The following is a 25,472-nucleotide window of genomic DNA, read 5'->3' on the forward strand; positions in this document are numbered from 1 at the left end:
TTAGTTTAGTAAGTTTTCTTTGTGTATTAAAGTCTTTTTCATGCCTCCTCAGTGAATATGGGATCCAACAATCATCTAACAAAAAAAATCAAGAGAAACACATTTATTTTCCCTTAAATGTGGCTGCAGGCTAAAACTGCATGTGGTCATCAAGGCCCCAAACCTCAATGTTGGCTGGTAATTAAATGGCAAAGTTTTTTGTTTTTTTTTACTCCTTCAAATTCAGCATATTAGATACAGTGTGCGGCTGAGATGTGTGAATCAGAGAAAGAGTGGGTGTCATTTGGGACAGCAAAGGTCTGACAAGACTTTGTTAACAAGATAATGAATCATTTGATATTTAGTTGCTGTATCAGTAGAGAGGCTTCAGTGTGTAAAGTTCATATTTGCAAACAAATTAAGTATATGCATGTTTAGGTTTTCAGAGCCCTCAAACTTGTAATTAAATGGAAATGTAGGTGTCTGAATGTATTATTTCTTAAATGTGGGTTATTTTTCAGCATCATAGAGCCTTGTGCCTCTCCATATTTTGCACATAAAAATAAAAGCTTAAAAAAACAAACAAAAAAAAAAACTAACAAAAAATTTAAACCATCTGACATCCATATCTGACTCAGACTTAACTTTTACAAACACAGAGAGACAAAGTAAAAGAAGCCTAGTTTGTGTTGTGTGTGCTGTATGAAGACTAGCAGCTGCAGAAAGGGGGAGAAAAACTGACATAAAGATATGCTATATGGCCAAAAATATATAGACCAAAACATTATAGTCCTATGAGATTGTTGAACGTCTCATTGAAGTCAAATTTATTTCACAAATGAGAAACAAAAAGCCCAACACCCTCATGGGTCCTGTTTGGACCAGGTACAGGCTTTGCTTTGTACACAGGTGCACTGCCATGTTATAACGGGCAAAACAAATTGTTGACACAAAACTGAAAGCACACGACAGTCCAATCTCACTGCAGACATTTTGACTTACTGATGTATTCACATCCTTTACTTAGTAGTAGAAGTAGTAAAGGATATATAAAAATACTTGATTGCAAGTACACAGTGCAAGCCCTGCAGTAATAATTCTGTTTAAGGAAAAGTACACTAGAATTTATATAAAAATGTACGCAAGTAAGTACCAAAGTAAGTAAAACTACTCATTATGCTGAAAAAAATGGCCCTTGCATGTGAAATATAATTTTCTGTTGTTGTTTGTACATGTGGGCTAATTTAATGACTATTGGGTTATTTATTACAAATATTCCACAAGAGCTCATGTTTTTTCTTCAAAGCAATTACCTGAAAGTTAGGTTGCTTCAGCAACTTGCTTCACCATCAGCTCCTCACAGCGGGTGGAAAACAACACGTTAAGACCGACAAACTGTGGCAATTACAGCTTATCTCCTGTTGCTCCAATCAAAGTGAACAGACAAGAGTTAGTTGGCACATTTTGAGTAAGCTTATGTGTCACAAAGACATCCTTAGTCCTTGTGACAGATTCAGTCAGATGCAAAAAAAAACCCCCAAAAAACAAAAACCCATACACACATAACAAATCACTTCATTAACAGACTGGCTTATTTTTATCCTCTACTCCTCACGCCTTCGCTTTTATTTCTGTCATACACTTGTTTATATAACTTGTCTCTATTAAATTGCTGAGATACCGAGGTTGTGATCATCGATGACGCAGATGCAAGGGAAGAACCTGTCACCATGCGCATGTTCCCTGTGCACATAATCACACACACACACACAAACACACACACTTGATGTGAGTTGCATCCACTTTTTCTGGGCTCATTGCAATGTCACACAGCGGGTGGACAGAAAACTCGGGAGAGGCTGTTGTGGGGGAGCGTTCCTGTTATTTCAGGTTCAAAATCTGCCGCAGATTTTCCCCCCCAGACGAGCCTGATGCCCCATGTGAAAAATTTTCAATGCTAACAACATGACAACTCCTAATTAGGCTGCCAATACTCTCAGCATGACTGGAGATGCCAGACTTTCTTCTGAGACTGCTCTGAATCCTGCAGATCTGGACTTTATTCATGCAATCAGACACCTCCGTGGAAAACTGATTTCTGAGTTTCTTCTCACCTCTTTCAGACTCCATATTCCTAGATTTGTCACTTTACACACATGTTTTAAAAACATGTAGTGTTCGGGGAGAAAGAGGCATCACTCGACATCATATTTCACTCAGCTCATCTGTTCTCGTGCATTAGGCTTTTATCACTCTATGATAAAGTTTTCAGCCAGTTCTGTTATTTCTCTCCACTGTGTTTGGTCAGCTGCCAGTAGCCTTCCCACTGATTGTTTTTCACCTTTCTGTTATTCTCTTTCAAACTTTTGTTCCGTCAGTTATATCTTTAAAGGTTATTCTAAAGTGTGAGGACACTTTTTAGGTTATTAACATAAAAACCAGAAGCTTCTCACATAAATTTCTAACCGTTATTTCAAGAATTTAAGCATCAAGCCTCCATGAAATTGTGGGACTTGCAAGAGACAGGCCGAAAAAGGACGAGTAAAGATTTGTGCAGCAGAGGCTGACATTCTCACTTTTAGTCACAGAATTTGCCATAATTCAAAGCAGTAGCATTTGCTGATATAGAGTCCCTTTCCCTCGTGGTTGCCGACATCTTTCATATTCCACGGGTGCAGTTTGTAATGAAGTTTTTTCATCTTTGAGTACAAATAATGATGAGTGAAATGATTTTGACATGTAATACCTGTAGAGTGCGGCTGCTCTGATCGTCTGATACGTGTTCACAATGGAGGTACATTAAAGCCCGGCGCATCCACACATAAAGAGTACATGGATTAGACACCGAGAGATGCACCAAAATGGCAGTATGTGATGCCCTGGAAATGAGACTGGGCTTAATGAAAGACATCAATGTGCAAATGAATATACTTGAAATAACCCACTCCAGAGTGTCAAGAGTTTGCAACTTAATTTTTCTGTAATTTTCTTTTCCTCCTGAAAGTGGTGCTTTAATATATGGTGGACATAAACCATGAGCATGTCAGAATAATGTTCGAACTTTTTGAAAAGTGACTTTCAGACACTATTCAAGGCAAAAGCAGAACTTACAAAAGAGTTTAACTGCTGTTGTAAATGCAAAGCTAATTTTAGCAAATGCATTTTGACAAGAAGACATTGTGCAACAGATGTTATATTGCATACATCAGCACCAGTCAATCCAAAGTACTCAGTAAACACTGGGAGGAAAAAGAGGGAATTCAGGGTCCAGTCTTTCAATATCATGTTAATGTTTATTTCAATACAATTTAATGTTTTCAATTTGGACAACAAATAGTTTCTGCAGTTGTTTAATTTATGGTCTTTTAAAAAATATCTTAGATCGCAATTGCATTTTCTACACCATCTGTATTAGCCAGTTGTCTGCATGTGCATACTTTTTTCACATTAGTCGAAAACTGAAAGATTTAGAAGTACTTGAGCAAATGTAAATATCAAAAAGCAATAATGCATTTTACTACATATCAAAACAATGTCTGTATTTTGCATATTTATAGTAAGAGTTCATTACCGCCGCTTAAGTCTTGTCTTAAGCTTCAAACATACTGGTAAAAAATAATAAAATAAAAAAAGAGTATAACTTTCCCTTTATAAACTTTTATGCACCAAATTAAAAATTCAAATTCTGCATTACACAAACACACCAAACTCCTGAGACTTCATATGTTACACATAAAAGGAAATCATTTGTAATGTTTAGCACATAAGTGGTACAATAGAGGCCAGCAGGTGGCAGCACTGTGCTTCCTGCTCCATTCAATGCATCTAAAAAGTACTCCCTTGGTAAAGTAACAGCAGCTTTTATACCAAAGGATGAACCAGAGTTCATATTTTGTCACAATACACATCACTGATTGGTGCAAGTAAAACAATACAAACTGACTGTCCCTCATGCAGTCAATACACTCAACATTACGAGAGTTAACTCGAAGAAGTCTGCACTAACATCAGCAATATCTAGAATGTTTTCAATTTTTCACAATAAAGTGCATTATCTTTTGGCACTTTCAATCCCATTTGATAGATGGCTAGAGTTACACAGAATACAAAAAAAGAAGCAGGAATACATGAGCTTGCATTATACAAATATTCTAACATGTGTCACAGTCATGGAAATGTAGAATTAGTGCAGCTAACACTAAACAAAAAACAGACAAAGCTAAGCTGGCTTCCCCAAAGAAGTACACTGATTGTAACTGGATGAACTGAGATACTTAAGGTAACGGCACAGCATCACTCTACAACTTTAAAAATCAGTGTAAAAAAATCTAATTCATGCATCAGATCACCCTGTGAAAATAAAATGATGTATCCTGGAAATCTCACATGAGGTAAAAGGTTATGTGCGATGGTCAACAAAGGCATGCTGCACACAACAAGCTCTTAAGGCCAGACACTACAGGCACAACATATTTTTTTTATGCACCTGTAGTGTCTTGCCTTAATCATTACGGATACATTCCATTTGGTTGCCGACATGCTCAAAGAATGTGGCGACTGTGCTATGGCACACACCTCTTAATACAAGCACTTGATGTTGCTTTCCAAGTAGGATACATGTGGCCATACCACACAACCATACAATCCATATTTACCAAACAAACACAGAGGTAACAGCATTGCAGGGAAATGAAGGATATTTTTAGTGCAAGTTGGTGCTCTCAGTTTACGGTCTCTAAGAGGAGGCTTTGCTCTTGGTTCGCTGGGAGGCAAGACTTCGACAGTGCAGGTAGACGGAGAGCGGGTGGACGAAGGCGAGGAGGCTGAGCACCGTCAGGCCGATGTTCACCTGCAAACACATGAGTGGAGAGAGGAGGAAGCAGTGGGAGGAGAATTCGTGGGAGAAAGACGGAGACAGTGGGAGGAGAAGGACCTGAGTGAGTACAGTAGGTGGGATTTACTGTTCTGTCAATATGTTAACATGCCGTGTACTCACATATAAAGGGTCTCCATCCAGAGCTTTCACCAGGGCAAGGCAGGGATACTGCAGCAGAGAAAACACTGCAGACAGAGCCATGATCATACCATACAGCTTCCCAAAGTGGCATGATGGGAACCTGAGCACACACACACACACACACACCCAAAGTGATGGCAAAGAGCAGGATGAAGTGAAAAAGACGTGAGCATATAAACGGTTCACATTATTTTATTCTTGTCCTCCTTATAAATCATTTATTTGAAGTATCTGAAGTATAACTGAGAATTAATAAAACTGTGTCTATGTGCTGCAGGAACGTGGTCCATTTCTGTGTGTTTGATACTCACGCCACGCTGATGAAGGCTGCGTTGCCGCCGTACAGGAAGGAGCGGTTGATCACCTGCAGGATGAAAGTGAGGTACTGAAGCTGCAGGTACGGGGTGGAGGCACAAACTGAGAACAGCAGACACTGCAGAGCCGTCAGGAAGAGGGAGAGCACCGAGGCCCGCAGGTCCGACTCCTGTTCGCTCTCTCCTGCAAAACACACAAATGAAGACACACACCTGTTAATTCAAAGAGGTAAAAAATGATCAGGTCTGTAGGCTCGTGGCAAATTTCACTGATGACAATAACTTCTACCAGAGAGAAAGTACAAATATGGGAAATAAGTAGAGATTAGATGACTAGACTGCATTAGGCCCTGGGTATGTATTTTTTAAAGCATTTGTTGTAACAAACCATCAACAACTCTATGCAGCAACTGTTATAATATTCTATGTACATGATTACAGCATGCGTGATTTTACTTGCATTATCAATATATACGTTATTTTACTTAAAACGTACAACGTGCGTACTGTTACAGCAGACTGAGTCCTACAGTTCAATGTTGAGGTGTGTATGAGTGAGTGATAAGACACTTCAACTCATAATTCATTCAAGTCACATCTCTAATGCTTTATGGCTTTTCATAGAGTGCATCACAAACCATTTTGTACGTTTATGAGCGTAGTCTTCAAACAGTAATGAATGCACTGTCATCTGAACACCATGAACGCTCCCAGAACACACAATATGTGGTCTTTATAGAAGGTGTTACCATGAAATTTTATAAATAAACAATTTCAGAATGCTTTGTCGATGGATCAAACCGTGGACACAACCCTCTGGTAGGCCCTGTAGGTCAACACGATCAAGAGGAAGATTAAGCTCTGTGCTCAGAAAAATAAGGACAAAAAGTTGTGGTAAAACTCGCAAAACTCGCAAAACTCGCCGTGTTGATCAGAACAAGTTCCGAAACTTGTTGAGCTGATAAAGTCAAGACATGGAGATGCTTGCATGCCCTTCTTGACTGTTTTACAGCCTCAGCCCAGCACAGCGAACAACAATGTAGAGATACTTTGTTACAAGTAGAAGTCAGGCATTCAGAATTTGATGAATAAATGAGTAAGCTAAAAAAGACAGTCATGCGAGAGGAGAATGAATATAAGCCAGAGAGGTTTTCATAACTTCCCAGCCAGAGGTTTTTCTACAAATATCTTATTATTGCTGGTCTATAAAGTATTAATAAAGCATTTATTAACCACTTCATGAAATGTGCCTTATTTGGTGCTACATGATACTGACATTTCCACCCCATTTTGTGTAACTATTAAAAGGAACATGAGGTTGGGGTTCTGTGTTTTTGGACTACTGAGTTAGACTTTTTCACTTAATATTGATATTTTGTCTTTGGAAGAGCCCACCGACATGCTGAAAGCACACCGTTACAAAATTGGCCTGTTGCGTTCGTCACTGTTAGTCGTTATTAGGATGACAGCGTGTTACCTGCTTCACGAGGTTTGCCCTTGTGTCTGTCCATGATGAGACCGTTCCAGGGAGCACAGAGCACACCACACAGCTGCGTTATCGCAAAGGCATTGGTGTACCGGCTCACTGTGGGAACACAAAAAAAGACTCCAGTAGGTTTGCCAGAATATGAGATAACAGATCACAAAGGCAGCCAGAAGTCCACTCTAAAGGTATTATTCATCTCACTGCTTCTAGGTCAGATTCATCCTCATAATATTACTTAACTGTAATATGATGAGATCGTGGAACTTGCCTTGTTATGTAGAGGATGATTAAAGTGTGCCTAATGAGTAAGGTATACATAGATGTCCATGTTTGCTAAGACAGTAGTAGTGCACTGTGTGTTTGTACCCAGTGAAGGCTCTCCCTCTGCCAGCCGCTGCAGCATGGGGTTGAGGGTGCCGATGAAGAGGTAATGTCTGAGCTGCATCACCGACAGCCAAAGAAGATGCCAGAAAAAGAACCTGGACAGAAAACACTTGAGGAATCCCTTCTCTGGTGTGGACAAGGGGTACAAACAGAGACGAAAGAACGGGACATGTGATTACTGTTGTATCGTACTGTGTATTAGCCACGCAAGCATGCAGCTGGACACGCACCTTCTTTCTCAAGGACATCCTTGTTGAGTGGCGTTTCCTCTATTGTCCCCTGGGGGTTACCATTTCCTGTTGTCTGCTCTGAGATCTGAGCCTTAGACTGACCACAAGTTAACCTGACAAAGGTCAAGGTCACAGTGAGTCAGGAACAGGAACTGACGATGTTCTTTGTGTGTTATTTACTTCATAAATGAGGTTTTCAGGTCTCAAGCGGTCACATAACAGTACATGAAGGATATTTCCAAGTGTTGACAATGCTGTTTATTCATCATCAACCACAGCAGGACATGTTTTATGGATTAGTATACTGATCAGACAAGGTCTTCTAACAAACATCTCTCACCTAAGTCAAGTGTGTTGTTGCACTGAAATGGCATTTAAATCTAATTTTTATTTGTAATTTGAATGACAGTTTCCATTTAATCCATTTAATCCATTAAAGTATTTGAAACAAAAATTAAAACAGAAAATCAATCAGCCCTATTCACACTTGATGAGTGGCAGAAACACGCAAGAGAAGTTGATGTCTGTGTTTGTTTGTTGGGGATTCATACCCGTATGTATAGCCGTCAGGCAGTGGGTGGGGAATGAATTTTCTGGGCAGCAGGAAGAAAGTCCTCAACAGGTGAATGACGGAGCAGGAGGACAGAAAGAGGAAGGACGTGCGGAGAGCGACGCCAGACTCATGCAACAACTGCAGGAGAAGGCGAGACGACCAGCGTGCATGACGGGTATGAATGTATCTTGCAGATTGCATTTATGAGAGCAAAGTGTGACCTTTCTCACCTTGATGACGAGGAAGAGTGCTGAGGATGAGTCGAAGGCACCATTGTAAAGGGTGATGATGGTGGAGCGGTGAGAGCCAAACAGATTTCCTACCTTAAACAGAGACATTTGAATAGATTGAAGATGATTAATGTTGCATTTTAAAGTCCTTTTGTGCATCTACCTTTCCGTCATTCATGGTAGAATTAGTTCAACTGAGCTGATTGTGCGCCCCCCACCCCCACGAGATCATGAGCTCAGTCTAACAAAAGCCCTGCAGCCTATAAAACTGCACCAAAGCTCTCTGTCTTGTCCTAGTGCTTTTGTTTGTGTCAAAAGTTTGTCATGTGATTAAGACCAAGATCTTGAACATCTTGAAATTTCGGTCTTGTGTCTTTTCTATCGTAGGTAAACAGTCTTTGGATGCAGCTGCCCCTGAGAATTTGCAGCTTTTCTCTCTATACATCATTGTAAAATTTAATATTTTGGGGTTTTGGACTCTTCTTTGGACATATAAAACATGTCAGCCGGTGCCCTGTGATGAACAGTATTTATAATATTCTGGCATTTTACAGAGTTATAAATTGAATAATGGAGGATATTATCATCAGATTAATTAAAAACTAGCAATAAACATTTAAATGTTTTCTTATCTGAATGCTTGCTTCAGTACCTGCATGTTGGTCATTAGAAGCAAGATGCCACCTACTGCCAGAAAGGCAATAGCTGGGAAGAGCAGATTGGACAAGGCTGAAAGAAAAAGAAATGGAGAAAATGAGAAGCTGCAGCTCTAACGTTAGCATTTATTCTTTAGAAAATAAGGGCCTGAGAGAGCTTAAATCAAAGACAGAGAAATGCTTTTCACCTGAAGTTGTGAAAGCCACCATCAAGGTACCCATGGTATAAAGAAATCTGGTGTGAAATTAGAAAAGAAATTAAAGTGTTTATATTGTCACCTTATTGACATAGTAGGAGCTTCACAGTACCTGGCATGAGAGTGAAATGTTAAATGTTTTCAAGAACAAGATTTTACGAGACAAAGAACTTGAGATGGGAAAATGTATCTTAAAATGGATAAGAATCAACACACTTTCAGGAGTTAAAAGAAAATATGACATTTGATGCAGAAATATCACAGTAAACACGCATTCCTCTGCTGCTATTTGGAGAACCTCTGGCCGACTTTAATTTCCTTTTCTTCGTTCTAAACAAAAATCCATCCTTGTCTCCACTTGCCACCTCTTTCCCAACTATTTGCATTCCTTGGCTTTATATTTTCCCTCCACCTTGTTTTAGTGGAAACATATGGTACCAGTTTGTTATTGTGGATTTAGATATATCTCTCTGTGTGTGTGCATAGTGTTACATTATAGTGTGTGTGTGTGTGTGTGTGTGTTTGGAGGGGTGGAGGGTGGATTTTAGGGGGGGCTTCTTAGCCACAGGGTCTGAACATCTGAAACATAAAACATATTTCTGCCTAACATTCCTCCACTCTCTTGGTGATTAACAGACCTGACCTTTCTATTCCTTAATCATTCTCTTAATTTCTCTCTAACTTCTTTTCCACTTTCGGTTTTGTCTGGCTTGCCCTTTTTCTGCTTCTTTTTTCCCTTCTTTATTTTCCCTCTCACAGGAAATATTTTCTCTAGAGTCTGTGAGCGTCTTTGGTAGGTTCTGTACGCTGCATATCAAGTTGTGTGTCTTTACATAATAACCTTCGGGAAACCTGTTTGTCCTCGTGTACCGCCTGCCTCATGTTTCTGTGCATCTCCATTGTGAGAAAACAGCTGTTATTATAATCAGACAGATTTGGGAATCCCACAGAGGGAAATACCAAAGACAGATCTGAATTACAGCAAACTGCCTCTTCGCACAGTAGCACCGGATTAGGCAGCACAGGCAGAGAGGACCACATCCATGCAGAGAGATGAAGAGGACAGAAGCCCGTCTGTCTTTAGTAAGAATGCATTTGGTTTAGCACAAACAGAAGGCAACAGATAAGCTAATTGCTGTATCAAAAAATGTGATGTTTCACCTAAGCAAGCTGTTACAAACTGCTGCTGTGCTTTTCTTGTTTTTGTTTGCATTTGTTTGTGTATTTGTACAGCTTCTGTATTATTTGGAAGTATCAAACTTAATCAGATCTACCGCAGATCAATCCAAATTGCGGGCAGGATGTCATATTTCATCATGCATAATTAGATGACGATAAGGAAAATCCAGCCAAACTGACTAATACTCTCATAGTCCATACATTGCAATCAACTAGCATAAAGTTAAAAATAAAAGTTGCTGCACCAGCGCAGTGCACGCTAATGAACAATCTCTTGTTGTTGCTCCTTTCTAGTCAATGGCTGTCAATTCAGTCAGAAGCTTTGAATCCTCTATTGAGTAACTTTTTTTGGTGAGAAAAAGACACTATGATCCATAGATCTTTCAAAACTATGGATCATTTAATTTTAATTAATGATTAAGATTGTTATTGTTGGACTCACATTCCAAAGAGCCGAGCCACTGTGGTACCACACCGGTCAAATAGGAAACCACTGGGCAGGGTCAGGAAATTGTTCATGAAGGAGGCGATGGTGAAAACAAGCGAGAACTGTTCATCCTGCCCACTGCAATCTGTTGACACATAAAAAATAAAGACAGAGTGAATCAAAGATGAGCTAAAGTATGTGGCTAAACATGTGAAAGTCACAGAAGTCTTCAATCTTCAAATAATTTTCAAGAGCTCATTTTGCAAAGCGGTCAGTCTTTTTTCAGGATAGAAACTCAGAAGTTAGGGAGGCGAGGACATCAAACTGACCTAAGACATGTGTGGCATTGACTTCTGTGGCGTTGACGCACAGAGAACTGAAGTAGCCCTCTGTCTTCAGGACGAAAACAAGCGAAGCCCATCCAAACACGGCTCCGGCGAAACACAGACACTCCACCAGGCCCGTTGCAAAGGTGAGGCAGCGTCGCATCCTCAAGCTGTTCCCACACACTCACACACACACAGGTAGATGATTCCCAAACACTGTACTATCACGTGCATGGACGCACACATGCACACAGATGGCTTCTGTCGCTGCACCTGCCAAAAAAGAGAAAAAGAAACAGAAGAAAAAAAGAAAGAGGAAATAAAAATGTCAGAAGTAATTTTATTTCTGGTGTCGAGGTTTCATCTGGTGGTGAGATGATGTGCTAACATGAGTCTGCACATTTAAAGCAACAGCATACTTTACATTCTTAGAAAAAGAGAACTTAACCTGCCTGATATGTCAAAAGCACTTATATGGAAAAGTTGCACAAGCCCAGACATGAGCTAAAACAGAAGGTTAGAAGAAGAAAACGTTTTAATAGAGATACTAGGAGTTCAAAAAACTTCTATGAAGCAAACAACAAGTACAAGAAATGAGAAACAAAATGCACAGTTTCTAAGTTAATATTCTCCAGCTCATGACTCTCTAGTACTCACAGTTCAGCGTTTGAGTATCTCCCAAAATGTGCTCACGGACAACACTTCTCTGTTCTTGCCCCACTCTATCTCTTTATATGGGCCTGCTCTTCCTTCCTCTTCTTCACCAGTTCGCTCCCTCTCCTCCCTCCCCAGAGTTCCCTCTTTCGCAATTCCCCCTCTCTGATGCGTAGCAGAGAATATCCCTCTCTTCAGGTAGCCACTGCAGCAAATAAACACTCCCGTATTCCCCGCATGCCAGACAGCAGTGTCACTGAAACTTGGAGACATACTAAAGATATGCTTTCTGGGAAAGCTGGTTCAACTGGTTTAGCTGAAAGATCATGTGACTGGCAAAAAAAAAAGTGAGCATGGACACTGTGTTATAAATGGACCCATATGAACAAACCATTTGTGATTGATCACATCACCGCTTGTAAGAGGGGATGCTGCAGTAACACGACTTGCCATGATGCTGTAAGGGAAAAAAAAAAACCTCACAGTTAGCTTCACTTTATCTCCTGAGATCATAGGCTAATTAAAAATGGGCTAAAAGTTATCTAGCAATCCAAAGATTGAACATATGGGATCATTAACACAACTTCTGTGTAGAGCTTTCTTCCTTCATGTCTTATGTACAAAAACAGGAAAGCAATACAGTATGACTGAATTATTATTAATGTTAATTATCCCTTTAACAAACCAAGCTGTATGTCATACAGCCTGTTCTGACTTGCTTAAAATATGCAATGCGCCTGTGTGTTATTCATCATATCTTATCATATCTTTGGCTGCTAATGCACTAGGTCTCGGAGGCATCACTTTCTATGTTTAAGATATATATATAGATGGATAGATAGATAGATAGACAGATAGATAGATATGCACACACACACACATATATATATATATATATATACATAAAAAACACCTATAGCATTGCAGTAGTCACTGCAGTAGAAGCACATCCATCGTCTTTTATAGTGCAATGAAGCACAAGGGGTGTGAACCTGTGCTGATGCATAAGATAAGATAGGCCTTGATAAAGGCTGCAATCTTTAAAAAATATCCCTTAAAAAAATAATATCATTGTACACAATATTTTTACAATAAACATTTAAAACACATTAGTATGTAAATGAAGGAAAACCTGAATTCTGTAATGAAGTCTGGAAAGCTACCCTGCGAGCAGATTTAAGATTAAAATACATTTAATAAGCATATGATTTGTTTCTTATTCTGACTGTATAACATTTCTCACATACAGATTATCTTCACTGTCAGTACTCAAATGTCACACTTTTGATGATAAAGCTGACAACAATCTAAGCCCATTTTCCATTCAAAAATCTCTGGCCACATGATTACTTAAAAGACTTCCTGATACTATCATCAAGTGACTTCAGAGCACCAACATCAACACAACAAAAACCAGCATGTCAGCCACGTTATCAAGGCAGAGTCCAGTGTAAACTCCAGGTCCAGGAGTTATGCAGGTGTGTTACTACTAATTTTACAATGACAGACCACTGGTGGCTAACATTTTGTAGGATGATAAAGTAACTGGTGGTTTCACTGATTTTCTTCCTTTTGATTTAACTGATGAAGAGACACAAAGAGCACAGTGGCATTACTGTAAAAAGGGGTCATTTATTCCAATAGATGCTGTAGCTGTGTCAATTTGCATGCAGTGGGTTGTTCTTATGTCACTGTTGCTATGGCAGATGGGCAATCAGAACACATAATCTTACATCTTAATTAGTAAGCCCAGGTACTCTGCATAATGTTTAAGGTGCATTCGCTGTGCTGCTATTTTGTCTTGCAGTGGGATTCAACAGGCTGCTGGAGGTTGGGGTGAAGGTTTGCTGGCAGCTGAGTGCAGAACCATAAATCAGTGTGCTTACTTCAACTACAGCAGTTCACATAAGATCTTAGAACATTTTTACCATGATCACCACTTGATCACAAGACATGTCTTTTTTTAAAACACACAAACACTATGTGACATCCACGCAGGCTAATGTACTTCCTAAAAGCAATGGCCCAGTGTTATCAAACCCTTACATATGGGTATGTCTGTGTGTATAGCCTAGAGGTACTAACCCCAAGGAAGATCTTGAGCCACATGATTATTTTGTATTCACAATACAGACAATTTAAAGGACAATGCTGAAATTATTTCATCTTTTCACTATTACGAACAAATCTCATGAAATCAAACCCAAAAATGCATTTATCCTTATAGCATGTCTGTCAAGCACACTTTTCAATTTCCTTTACCTCATGGCAACAGAATGACCCACAGTACTATAATGATTGGCTCGTACTCACTGCCTTCAGTGTAGACTCAATGTCGGTCCAAAGAACCAACCAACGAAAGCAGTGTGAACACAGACTGAGCATGCTCAGGTCAAAGGTGAAAGGTTTTAGGGTTACGGTTCGATGTGGGTCTACGTCAAGTGGGAAAGCTGCAGGTCAATCTCCACAGACCCTCGCATTAATCACTCCACCACACCACACACCACACCCGTACACGTTTATAATACAAACACGAGATACCAAATCCGTCCACCAGCACCTCTAACGTTCACTAACGAACACTTAGTATTTAATTTGTTTAATCCATTCAAACCAAAGGTTAAAAATGACACTTGACTGTTTTACAGGGTTGTGTAGCAGATTATATCAACAGCAGCAGTGACTTCTTGGAATCCTAATTAGTTTCTGCAAACTAGTGCCCCTATAAAACAGCAAATCATAGTTTTTACACTTTGTTTTGTATCATGATATCAATCCTCTCTTGTACCCTCAGCAAGATAACAGTTACATAACTGTGTGTCCCAGAATGCAGTAAAGAAATCATTTCCTTAAAGCAAGATTTTGACACAACAACGTTCTCTAAGACAAGACCTGAAGAAGTATAAGAGTGTGTTTTTGTGATTCATAACCAGCAGTTTGACACAATCACGCAGGGGAAAGTGCCCACATCAGCAACTTGTAGGGTAGCTGGCACAAATGTCATCATCTCTCATCTCGTTTCTTTAAAAAATCATGCCAAAATAGAGACAAATCATGAGACTCTCTTTCTCCATCTCGCTCACTACTTCTTGTTTCTAAAAATGTTGCATGGGAAGATGTAAGATCATCTTGTGACAAAGTTTTAAATGTGTCCTCTGATATTGTGACTTTCCTGACTAAGGTGATCTCACATACAGATGCGTATTGCAGAGTGTACTGATGATGTTCTGGTGTGTATTGTGTGTTGCTCTGTTAGCGTTGTCTGTTCTTCACTCGCAGACACAGGATACTTCTAACTGAACTGAAATTATTTGTATAAAACTCCAAATAAAATGTACTGAACCAAAGCAAATTTGATTGGATTAGTATACTCTACTATCACACCAGAACGTGATACACATGAAAGGGGATGGAATAAGGCACTCAGGACTTGCTGATTGAATTAACCTGTTGAAGACATCAGTGTCAGTCTGCCCCCTGATGGGGTTAAACACACACCTGGTTAATGTTCAAGAGCAAAACTTTCCGACCCCACAAAAATACTAAACCTCCGTCAGTGAGAGTCAGTTAATTGACAGTGTTTACATAAAGTGTGTGTACAATGCATGTCATACTGCAGTCCACTGGGGTTTACCTGAAACGATGACTATAAAATGTGCTGATTTTCAGCTTTACTCTGGTTAGGGGGTGTTTGCATATAGCATATTTGCTGAACAATTGACTGAGTATGCAACTGAAGGGAAGAAGTGAAGACGAGTGCAGCCCAGGCCTGTCAATTGTCAGCTTGACAGAGCCAGAGGCGTTTGTAACCAAATGTGAAACATGATGACCTGAAGTGCACCTAAATCTGTCAAAAAGTTTACTGCCATTCAAATGAGATCCAGATATTAAAATGACTTCTTTCAGTCACTTCTAAAACCCACCTTTTGTGAGTGTTTTGTATTTTTGTTTTTACGTTGTTTCAGTTTGTCTTATCGTGAACTTAATGCTATGTTTTAATCTGCAGATCAAATGAACCCGTGTGAGATCCAAACACCCCAGGAAGACAGGCTTTACTTAGCAAGATTTATATGTTTTTTTGCGTCTGGTTTAAGACACCCTGAACAGTGGAATCACTTGACCCTGGTTTGAATGAAAATCTGCACACGCAGATCCCTTAATGGTGCAAAGCCGATCTCTGCTTTAAGGAGAATGCAGTGCACAAAGGTAAGTAAGTAAGTAAGTTATACATTTACTACAAGCAGGATTTGGTTCTTCCACGTATGTAACTCAGCAGCCCCCGTTTTCATAGCCCACTTCCACCAGTGATTCCCATGTCACACAAGAGGTTGTGAGATGAAGGAGGCTGCAGGCTTTCAGAATTCTTGCAAACCAAAGAAAAAAAAAAGAAAGTAAAATTAGCTCCACAGCTACAACAGTAAAGCTCTTATTTTAACCTAATTTATGTTAGTGCAATAATGATATATAGCAGGACTAAGTATTTTTACTTTTCATACTTAAAGTACAAATTCCTTATTATATTAGAGTAAAATTTTAGATGCATTACTTGTAATGGTAACAGAATATTCTGCAGACTGATATTAATACTTGTACGTAAGTAAATGACCTGAATGTGTCCTTCCTGACTCAACTGACACAATTCAATCAAGTCTCCTGATATGTTTTGTATGATGATGCTCACAGCTTTTACTCCTTGGTGATTTAATGGCAGCAGAAGTCACTGCTACGTGGTGCACATCTCTGTGTTCATGCTGAACTGTCTTTTCATGGCAGGATGTACACTTACGTGACGTTATGCCCTCCTACAGCGATCCCATTGTCCATACCATCCGCATGTTGTTCATTCCATAGGATCTAAAGACCAGGCATTGAGGAGTCACATTTTGTGGCCGCTGCTAACAGGGTGGGCGGGGTACAGGGAGGCCGCCTGCCCTGATGCTCCCAAACATCACTCGTCTCTCAAGCTTCCTCTCCTCCAGGTCCCTAAGTCCGTTATTTCTCAACAGCTTCTGGAAATATACATTTTTAATTGACCCGTTTGAAACCCTGAACACAAAGCATAGACATTTCATAACTTCTTATAGTTTCCATGTGCTTTTCTCTCATCTCAGGCTTCTTCCACGCTTTTGTGGTACTCAAAGCGCCCAAATATATATATATATTTATATATTTGGAAAAACTCAACAGCAAAGTCTATTTCGAGAAATTATGACATAGTCACTCACTATTTTCTTTCAGTATTACTGCGCAGAAACAGGAGTGCTGTTTACAGCGCGCCCCCTGGGGGAGCCTCTCTTTCCCGCGCAGTGATACGGTGTATCTCGGTAGAAAGAAAATAGTTCCTACATGAAACCTCTCACAACAAGGTGTTTGAATTATCCTCAGCTTACAGGGTCGTGATTTCTGTAAAAATGCATAGCTGTTGAGTTTTTGGGGTTTTTTTTTACAGTATTTGTGGCACTTTGATCACCACAGGAAGTCACATCTTTAATTATGGTGGTTGAAATGAGAGCAGATATGTGACTGAAAAAGGAAAAGAGTCCCATGGGCAAGTGCATAAATATGTTTAATAGATTTTGGGATGAACTGTCGCTGTAAGCCTGTACTTTATGAAATGATTAACACCTGTCAGTCTATGTGAATTTAAGATTGAAAAGATTGCCTCACAGTGTTTTTATTTTGTCTTCGGGGGTAACAAAATTAAATCCATTTTGGGATGGACCCATTAATCATGTATCATAAACTAATTTCTAGATATAAATTAAAAGTAGGCCTTATTGGTAGCAACCACATCTGTGTCACATCACATCAGCACATCAGCAACTTAGTACTGCAAGTAAATGTAAAAAAAATAAAAACCAGGGTTAGAGCAAATTTATGAATTGTTTGGTCTTTTGGCGCCACCATGTGACCTATTAATAAACTTACACTTCCTTGAGAAACTGAAACAGCATTATAGATAGATAGATAGATAGATAGATAGATAGATAGATAGATAGATAGATAGATTTTATTGAGAGAGAAGAAGGTGCTCCGCTGTCTGTCTACCGTGTGATGGAGAGGGTGCTAATCATTGTCCATGATGGTTAACAGGTTATTCAGCATCCTCCTCTCCACCACAGTCTCAAAAGTGTCTAGCCTGAGACCAAGTACGGAGCCAGTCTTCTTGATGATCTTATCAAGTCTGATACTGCTGCCCCAACACACAACAGCAGAAAAAATAGCACTGGAAACAACAGACTGGTAGAAGATCTCCAACATCTTGCTGCACACGTTGAAGGATCTCAGCTTCCTCAGGAAACAGAGTTTGCTCATCCCCTTCTTGTACACAGCCTTGGTGTTAATATGTCCAGTCCAGTCTGTTGCCGATCACCATTCCTAGGTACTTGTAGTCCTCCACCTCTTCCACAAAGAGGTGGAGGCTCCCAGGCAACCTATGACAAGTCCTGTGATGGCCGGTTATGAACAGGTTTTTGCACAGCCACTGCCTCAACATGCTCCTTCCTATGGAAACAAAAGAGGCACAAATGACTTCCTGTAGTCCTTGTTGCAACCTGTACTGATATTTCTCTTTTCTTTCAAGGTCATTAGTGCTTTCCCTATAGCTTGAAAAAGACTCTCTGAATTCAAAAAAGTGTCTGATTCCAGGCTTCAAGATTATTATTTGAAAATGGATCCTTGCAGAAGGTGGCAACCAAAACTAAAATGTCTAGGATGGTCAAACTACCTCACAGCATGAGGAGTCTCTGCTCTGGAGTTGTTAATGGTTCCAGTTGTGTGGCCATTTCTCAGGCTTTGACAACTGTATAAACATATGAACCCAATGTAACCCAGTGAAACTACAGCTCAACCTTAACCATGATTATAAAATGAGGACCTGCAACTTTTTGCTTTGTACCTGTAGGCCAGTAGACCTGTAGGCATCTGGGATGCATGATTACCTTGAGCTAAGGCCTTCACTGTCGTACCAGACTAGGAGCACTGGAAGTGTAGCGAAATCAAGTATGGAAGATTTCAACAGTTTTTTTACTGCAGATGTTGTGGAACAGATTGTGCTGACGCTTCCTCCCTGTGTCTTCCCAAACACCTGAAACTCTTTGTGACCTTGCCCAAGTTAGCAGGGGAACTAAGTATATGTTTAATGGTGATCCATCAGAAATATTAATAAAATGTTTGAAGTTATTCTGGGTCATCACCTTCAGCGTATCACACAACATTTAAACTTACTCTGGCATAGTGGCATCCATTTAAAGCGCCGCTGCAGCATGCGTGTAAAGGCCTTGTTGCACAATGGTAGCACGTCTGACTCCAGATCAGATCAGTACATTAGACACTGCATGATGAGTTCCAATTTATTAATGACTCATAAAGAACAGTGACAACAAAATGAGCTGATTCATTTTATCTCTGTCTTCCTCTTTGTCTGACCTTGTGAAAACAAGTGAAATCAAGTACGTCATATCAGGATCCTGGTATGTAGTAGAAGCTCACAGGAAGAGTAGTTTACCTCATCCTGCTGTAGATAAAGGCAGCCTGTATTGTGAATACATGCATGAGCACACACACACTGCAACACAGAAACACACTCATTGTTTCATCGTCAACACGGTATCAAGTCAATACAACATTCACTGTTTCATGGCTGCTTTCATTTTTATAGCGCTCTAGGGACTGGGCCCTGAGTGGGAGGGAGTAAAACAGATAAACAAAAAGGCGTCAACATATTTATAGCCTCCAAGACTTGGGCAGAAGGGAGGAGGAGAAGAAGGATGTGGGGAGAAGGAGATAATGACAGAGTGGGAACAAAGATAGACATTTATTTTTAAAACCATCTGTTTTGTGTTGAATGACTTGATACATCGTTCAGCCTGGACGCCAAGTTGAGAAACTGGAGTCATCTTGTTAAACCATGCAGCCACTTTAGAAGAATACACCGTTTGAACAATGTATATTATCTGCAATTTACTGTTGAGTGGGAGGACAAAAAGAGATGCAGAAGAGAAGCATTTGCCGAGAAGTTAGCCTAAATAATGGTGGACGGGGAGAGTCAAATGGGAGAACAGGTTAGGAAAAAAACTGAAAGAACAGTGAGTTATTTAAGTTAAGTAAGTTATAAATGAGTTAAATTAGTTATATAACTCTTAATCCTTTGTACAACATAGTGGTAAATGTACAAAAGCCCAGCACTTTCTGATGGGTTAACATCAGTTAAGAGCTTGGGAGTGTGTGAAGTTGATGTATGTGACTGACACCCTCGATGCAGCAGTCGTTCTCAAACCTTTTGACTTTAAGGACCCCTAATTTGAGACAAATTAGACCACAGACCCTCATTTGCTTCAGTTTCCCTCATTTGAAAATAATTTCACATTTAGATGTTTTATAACAGAGAGTGTATGAAGCACGTGATCAAAATAGTCATACACAACACATCACTAGAACAACTTGTGGATGGAATTATACTGGAAATAAATTATTACTCTTTTTTCTGGAGACCCCCTGGAGCCCCCTTAAGGACCACTCAATTGCAGTTGATCTATATACATGTTTAATCCATACAAAGACAGGGAGGGTGTGCTTTAACTTGGCTGAACAAAAAAAAAGTATTTTTGCAATGCTAAATTGTTTTCTGTATGTATGCTACACTAAACTAATTGTACCCTGATGGTAGCTTCATACTTACTGTATAAAATGAGAGTGGTATCGATCAGCTCACGTAACTCCTGGTAATAAAGTGGTCTTCATTTGATTGACAAAACTTTACATTAAGAGCTAAACAGTAATGGCAGACTGATGTGTCTTTGAGGTTAAGCTTGTTTAAAGACCTGCATGCATACACCCACATGTGTATTGTATAATATATATGTGTGTGTGTGTGTGTGTGTACAGCCGTGGTTTCCACAGCAGACGCAGCTGTCTGGCTCGGTGGACTGAGCCTATGTCACTGCAACTCTATTTCGGGACCCTGTGTTGTTCAAAAGGTCAGATAAAGAAGCATAGGAATCCTCACAAAGCGGGGGGGAGAGAGAGAGGGGGTGTCGGGTGAATGGGGTTAAAGGCAGATATCCACAAACCAACACGCACATGCCAAACAAGGGGTAGTGCTGACAGAGAGGGGGAGAAAGGGAGACAAGGAAGCAAAGTAGCGAGAAGCGGAGAGAGACAGAAAGAGACATCCAGCAGAGTCCCGTGAAGACGCTTGAATGAAAACTTTCTAGGGAAGACAGAAGGGATCTCGGGGCACGTCTGATTTCACTTTTGACCCAGTGGATAAACAGACATGGACGAAGAATCTCCCAGCCAGGAGACACCTGGGTCCACAGAAATGACCGGTCAGACTGACACCAACAACAACAACAGCCAGGTCTGTGTTTTTTTGTTTTTTTTTGTTTGTTTTTTTTACATGTTATATAAAAGTTCTCACATTTGTTAAATCCACAGTGAGTGGCATTCCAATCCAAAGGGCATTTGTGGCCACAGTTGTGGTGTGGTGTTTGGATAGCAGGACAGGAGAGGCCTTGCTACACCTGTTCTTACTCCTGGCTGAAGAACGCAATACACAGAGACGCACAAGTTATGCAAAGCAATGCTCCTGTACACATGCAAATGCACCATGGAGTTTCCTATTTCCTTTGTTGAGTCACCTCTGCAAGGCCTGACCTGGTGTAGGTCATAATACTGATATTTTACTCAATATACAGCATTTCAAATATGGTTGCTCTCCAATAGGAGTATGGTGTTTGGCATATTTTAGTCAAGCTTAAAAACTGTATGTATTGTACTTATTTCCTTTTCAGGTTAATAGCACTCATGACATAAGAAAAGACGTTCATTCCAGGAAGAAGCTGACTAACATGTTAGGTTGAGACATGATTTAAAAAATACGAACGGCAAATTTTCCATCTGAAGGTTCAACCACTGAGCCTGTATTCAAATAAGTGAGATACTCAATAAGTCCCAGAGTAGAGCTTCAGGTCTCACATTACACTATCCTCTTTAGTTCGAGGACCATGATATCCCGAGAGTGAAGTGCGGACACTAATTTTAGTACAGCTTACATAAAGTCATCTTTCAAACAGAAGTTATGCTCTCGATAATCCAAACAAGATAACAAGTTGATTTAATCTTCTTCTTAAAACTAATTAAACTGAAATTGAAATTCATCTCAGTGAAAGTGCAGAAGAACAGTAGCAGGATAACGACAAAGTGTATTACTGTTCCACTCGTCAATATCCTTTAATTGATACTATTATTTACTGTCAGTATTGTGAAGGACTTTTAAACATTATTCCTTGAGAAATGCTCTTAAACTGTTGAACCATTTGCCAGTGCATTTTTCAGAATGTAGTGAACCTCTCCACACCCTCTTTTGTGAATGACTGAGCCTTGTGAGCATTTCCCTTTCATGCCTCAAGGTTGTAGGTGAAGGAATGAGCAAACAGTATTTTACATGTATTTATCCCCATGGGTCAGTCAGGCTTATTTTAAATGATGTGACACATTGATGAAAGAACAGGTGATACAGCACTCCTCTTGATCTCATTGGAAAAATGTTTAGGTTTAATGGCACACGAGAGATACATCATCAACATTTGGAAAATTAAAAGAAATAAGCATAAAATTTGGATATGTTGTTTACCCAACGTTAAGAATAATTAGGAAAACAACAAGATAAAAGTTGAATATTTGAATACCATTTACAAACAAAAATCTTCATGAAATTGAGAAACTATTAAAAATTTATAGAGGCGAGGCATGTTTTTCAACAGATGTACAGGTTAAATGTGAAAAATTTAACATAGCTGCAGAAATGTGCACAGACAGATGCACATTATGCACTCTGTAGCTCGTTTATCAGATAATCTTTGCAGATTTGATTGTTAATGTTGTTTTTGTTTTTTTTTCCAGACAGATGAGCCAGAGCTGGAGGAGAGTAGAGATCCTGGGAGAATATCTCCAGGAAAGGAAATAGCAGAAGGTCAGGAGGTAATGGAGGTGGGGGAAGAGGGGGAGAAGGATTCAACACAAGAGCAGGGAGGAGAAGAGAATGCCAGGGTCGGCGACACAGATAAGCCTCAGACTGCTGCATCAAAGCATCTTGAGGATGATGCTGAAGAGGCTGGACATGATAAGGATAAAGGGTCCACTGATGTTGATGTTAAGGATCCTGAAGCAACGAGAAGAGAAAAAGATGGGGAGGAAGAGAGAGAGGAAGACAAGAAAGGACAGGTGGAAGAGGTCAACAGTTGTGAGACTGGGAGAGATGGAGAGGAGATGAAGGACAAAAACAATGAGAAAGAGAAAACAGAGGAAAAGACAAAAGAAGCAAGAAAAGATGTGGATGAAAAAGCTGCAAAAAGAACTGAAAAGAAAAAACAAGATAAGGAAGTGGCTGTAGAAACAAAGGACAAAGGAAAGATGAAGGAGTTAGAAAAGCAAGGGAAGACCAAAAGAAAGAGTGGTCCTGCCTCCTCTTCGCTCTCACGCCCGAGACCCTCTGCAAGGTCGATTAGAGCAGCCGCAAAAAACGACATCATTGCCAAGTTTCAGCAAGGTGCACCAGAGTAAGTCACTGTTTGATAGCCAGTAGCTCAAATAGATTTAGAGAGTGACACTAAAGTGCGGTCTAATAAAGGAAACTGTAAAAATACTGTAACATTTTTAGGACACCCATTCCCCGCAACTTCAAGATTCAGAGGTCATCTACAGCTCTGGCTACGGGAGCTTCAATCAAACAGAAGATTCTTCATTGGTGTCACAACAAGACTCGCAACTATGAGGTCAGTTCAGCACAGACTCTTCATCAGATGCTCCATGTTTTTGGATTTTCAGCTAGATTTTGGGACCACATGACTTACAAAGTAATATAAATAAGCCTTTGTGTAGATGGTTTGCTCTCTTCTAAGTTAACATCTGCCTTTCCCTTGATCTTGTAGGGTGTCAATATAGAAAACTTCTCATCATCCTGGAGTGATGGGCTGGCATTCTGTGCTCTGATCCACCGTTTCTTTCCTGATGCTTTTGACTACAGTTCTTTGAACCCAAAAGACAGGGAGAAAAACTTCACTCTGGCCTTCCAAACAGCAGAGTATGGCTTATTTATTTCACTTCCTGTCCAATAAGACAAAATTCTTTTGCAGCAAGACAGCATAAAAGCACAAAGCATTGACATAATAACAACAAGACAATTAATGACACTGAAAGCTTATAGTACATACAACACAAAATACAATAAAGCCTACTGTAGTAAAAGCAAAACCACCTCCGACAATACGTTTAAGTTAGAACTAAGTTGTCTGGAGAGCCAAGAGGTGGTTTTTAGTGTATTAGAATTAAAGTGGCTATAATCAATGTCTTTGTAATAACAATGCAAAAGCAATGTAAAAACAGTCACTCATGGTGACAAATATGCTAAAATTTGTGACCTGAATCTGCATTTTATCTTGGTGTAACACAACTTTGCAGTGAGTTTCAGGTCATAGTATTAGCTGTCCACAATTTTATTGTGTTGGTTCAATCTCATCACTCCCATAGTGATGAAAACTCACAGTTTTCATTGTAATGAAACTGATTTTTCCCTCAGTTGGTAGAGACCAAAAACAGAGTTAGAAGAGAATGAATATTGGACGTACATCTGTCAGGCGGCCGAAACACTCACCTCCAAATGAATAATAACCACAAACACTGCACAACCGCTGAATTTACAAACGTGTTCACCATTTCAACTCAAAAGGAGATGATGTGTCAATGTTGTTTTCACAATTTGTCCCCATCCTCCCTGTATATGTAATATGTGTCTCTGCGCTGTCCCACTTCAGTTCACTTGTTTGCTTTCCTGTCCACCTCGCTCCCTGGCAGGTCCCTCGCTGACTGCTGCCCTCTGCTGGAAGTGGGTGACATGCTCATGATGGGTTACAACCCTGACCCCATGTGTGTCTTCACATATGTCCAGTCCCTCTGTCACAGCCTCACCAAAATAGAGAAAGAGAGGAGGGACAAAGAGAAGGAGGAGAAAGACAAGGCTGGTGATGATGGAGATGTGAAAGCAGAGGATGGAGCAGGGGGGGTGTCACCAGAGAAGGATGAGGGAGAGTCTGCTGAGAACGAGACGACGGAGGGCCGAGATGGTAAACAGGGAGATGCTACAGAGACAGGAGGAACCGCTGAGAAAGAAAGTGCACCAAACAGCTGTGAGATGGAGGGAGATGGAGGAGGGTTGGTCGAGGCAGAGTCCTAGAAAAATACTGACAACAAAGACAAAGACTGAAAAGACCAAAAAGATTGTTCATGCTTATGGTATTATGTTGAGTAAGTCGGAGTGAGTAGGACTTTAAGACCGACTACTGGAACAGTAAAGATGCACATTGACTCAAATGCTGGCAATGTGATTTACAGTTAGCTGTACGTTTGAAAGTGTACTTCTGTTTTTTTTTTCATTCACTGGCATGTTGTTGTATACACATAAAGCAGAGATGTTTGTTTCCTCCATTTGGTGTGTGTTTCAAAAAAAAAGTATCGTGAATTGGAAAGTTGATCATACAACAAGAAATCTTTTTGTTGAAGGGACATGCGATGCTCAGGACATGGATGGTGTGTTCACGATGGCAGCACGTTGAGGGACAGTAGTATTTTATAGCACATAAATGATATTACACAATATAGAAGTTTGATACAGTGAAAGTATGAGAAATCTAACTTTAAATGTACGCTTCATCGGTTCCAAAACCGGTGGGGAGTCCCAGGTATTTAACCTCTAGTGGGGTCGTTAGGGTCACATGAGGGATGGTGTGAATGGAGATTAAACAATCTGGGGAGGGATCTCAAGGCTGCACTATAGGTGGCT

At 40.0% G+C, this 25,472-nt stretch overlaps 2 protein-coding genes across 4 annotated transcripts; one reads left to right on the forward strand and one right to left on the reverse strand.

Annotated features, from left to right (window-relative positions):
* Positions 1–3,248: 3,248 nt before the first annotated feature.
* slc43a3b (solute carrier family 43 member 3b) lies at positions 3,249–16,622 on the reverse strand. Of its 3 annotated transcripts, XM_046406857.1 has the most exons (14): positions 11,636–11,654; positions 11,431–11,482; positions 10,982–11,251; positions 10,668–10,797; positions 9,038–9,084; positions 8,846–8,922; positions 8,194–8,286; positions 7,962–8,101; positions 7,411–7,523; positions 7,163–7,306; positions 6,788–6,895; positions 5,308–5,494; positions 4,976–5,096; positions 3,249–4,828 (listed from the first exon to the last, which is right to left on the reverse strand). In XM_046406857.1, exons 3-14 carry the CDS (start codon positions 11,139–11,141, stop codon positions 4,715–4,717), a joined length of 1,434 nt encoding a protein of 477 aa, XP_046262813.1. In that variant the 5' UTR covers positions 11,142–11,251; positions 11,431–11,482; positions 11,636–11,654; the 3' UTR covers positions 3,249–4,714. The 3 variants fall into 3 exon arrangements, with proteins under 3 accessions (XP_046262813.1, XP_046262814.1, XP_046262812.1); XM_046406858.1 differs by lacking the exons at positions 11,431–11,482; positions 11,636–11,654 and adding an exon at positions 16,419–16,622; XM_046406856.1 differs by lacking the exon at positions 11,431–11,482 and having other exon boundaries at positions 11,636–11,768.
* A 4,061-nt stretch (positions 16,623–20,683) lies between these two features.
* Positions 20,684–25,117, forward strand: smtnl1 (smoothelin-like 1). The gene is made up of 5 exons (XM_046405463.1): positions 20,684–20,993; positions 22,538–23,193; positions 23,295–23,409; positions 23,566–23,717; positions 24,488–25,117. Exons 1-5 carry the CDS (start codon positions 20,910–20,912, stop codon positions 24,864–24,866), a joined length of 1,386 nt encoding a protein of 461 aa, XP_046261419.1. The 5' UTR covers positions 20,684–20,909; the 3' UTR covers positions 24,867–25,117.
* Positions 25,118–25,472: the final 355 nt, after the last annotated feature.

The sequence above is a fragment of the Scatophagus argus genome, chromosome 12 (genome assembly GCF_020382885.2).
Source record: "Scatophagus argus isolate fScaArg1 chromosome 12, fScaArg1.pri, whole genome shotgun sequence".
Lineage (NCBI taxonomy): Eukaryota > Metazoa > Chordata > Actinopteri > Scatophagidae > Scatophagus > Scatophagus argus.

Excerpts from the sequence above, each read along its gene's own strand:
- slc43a3b (XM_046406858.1), bottom strand. The coding sequence starts at position 11,141 with ATGCGACGCTGCCTCACCTTTGCAACGGGCCTGGTGGAGTGTCTGTGT. Across the intron at positions 6,896-7,162 it reads AGAGGGAGAGCCTTCACTGG|TGAGCCGGTACACCAATGCC; the intron begins GTACAAACACAC and ends GTGTTCCCACAG. Across the intron at positions 5,495-6,787 it reads GGGCAAACCTCGTGAAGCAG|GAGAGAGCGAACAGGAGTCG; the intron begins GTAACACGCTGT and ends TGTGTTTTGCAG.
- smtnl1 (XM_046405463.1), top strand. The coding sequence starts at position 20,910 with ATGGACGAAGAATCTCCCAGCCAGGAGACACCTGGGTCCACAGAAATG. Across the intron at positions 20,994-22,537 it reads CCAACAACAACAACAGCCAG|ACAGATGAGCCAGAGCTGGA; the intron begins GTCTGTGTTTTT and ends TTTTTTTTCCAG. Across the intron at positions 23,718-24,487 it reads CTGGCCTTCCAAACAGCAGA|GTCCCTCGCTGACTGCTGCC; the intron begins GTATGGCTTATT and ends GCTCCCTGGCAG.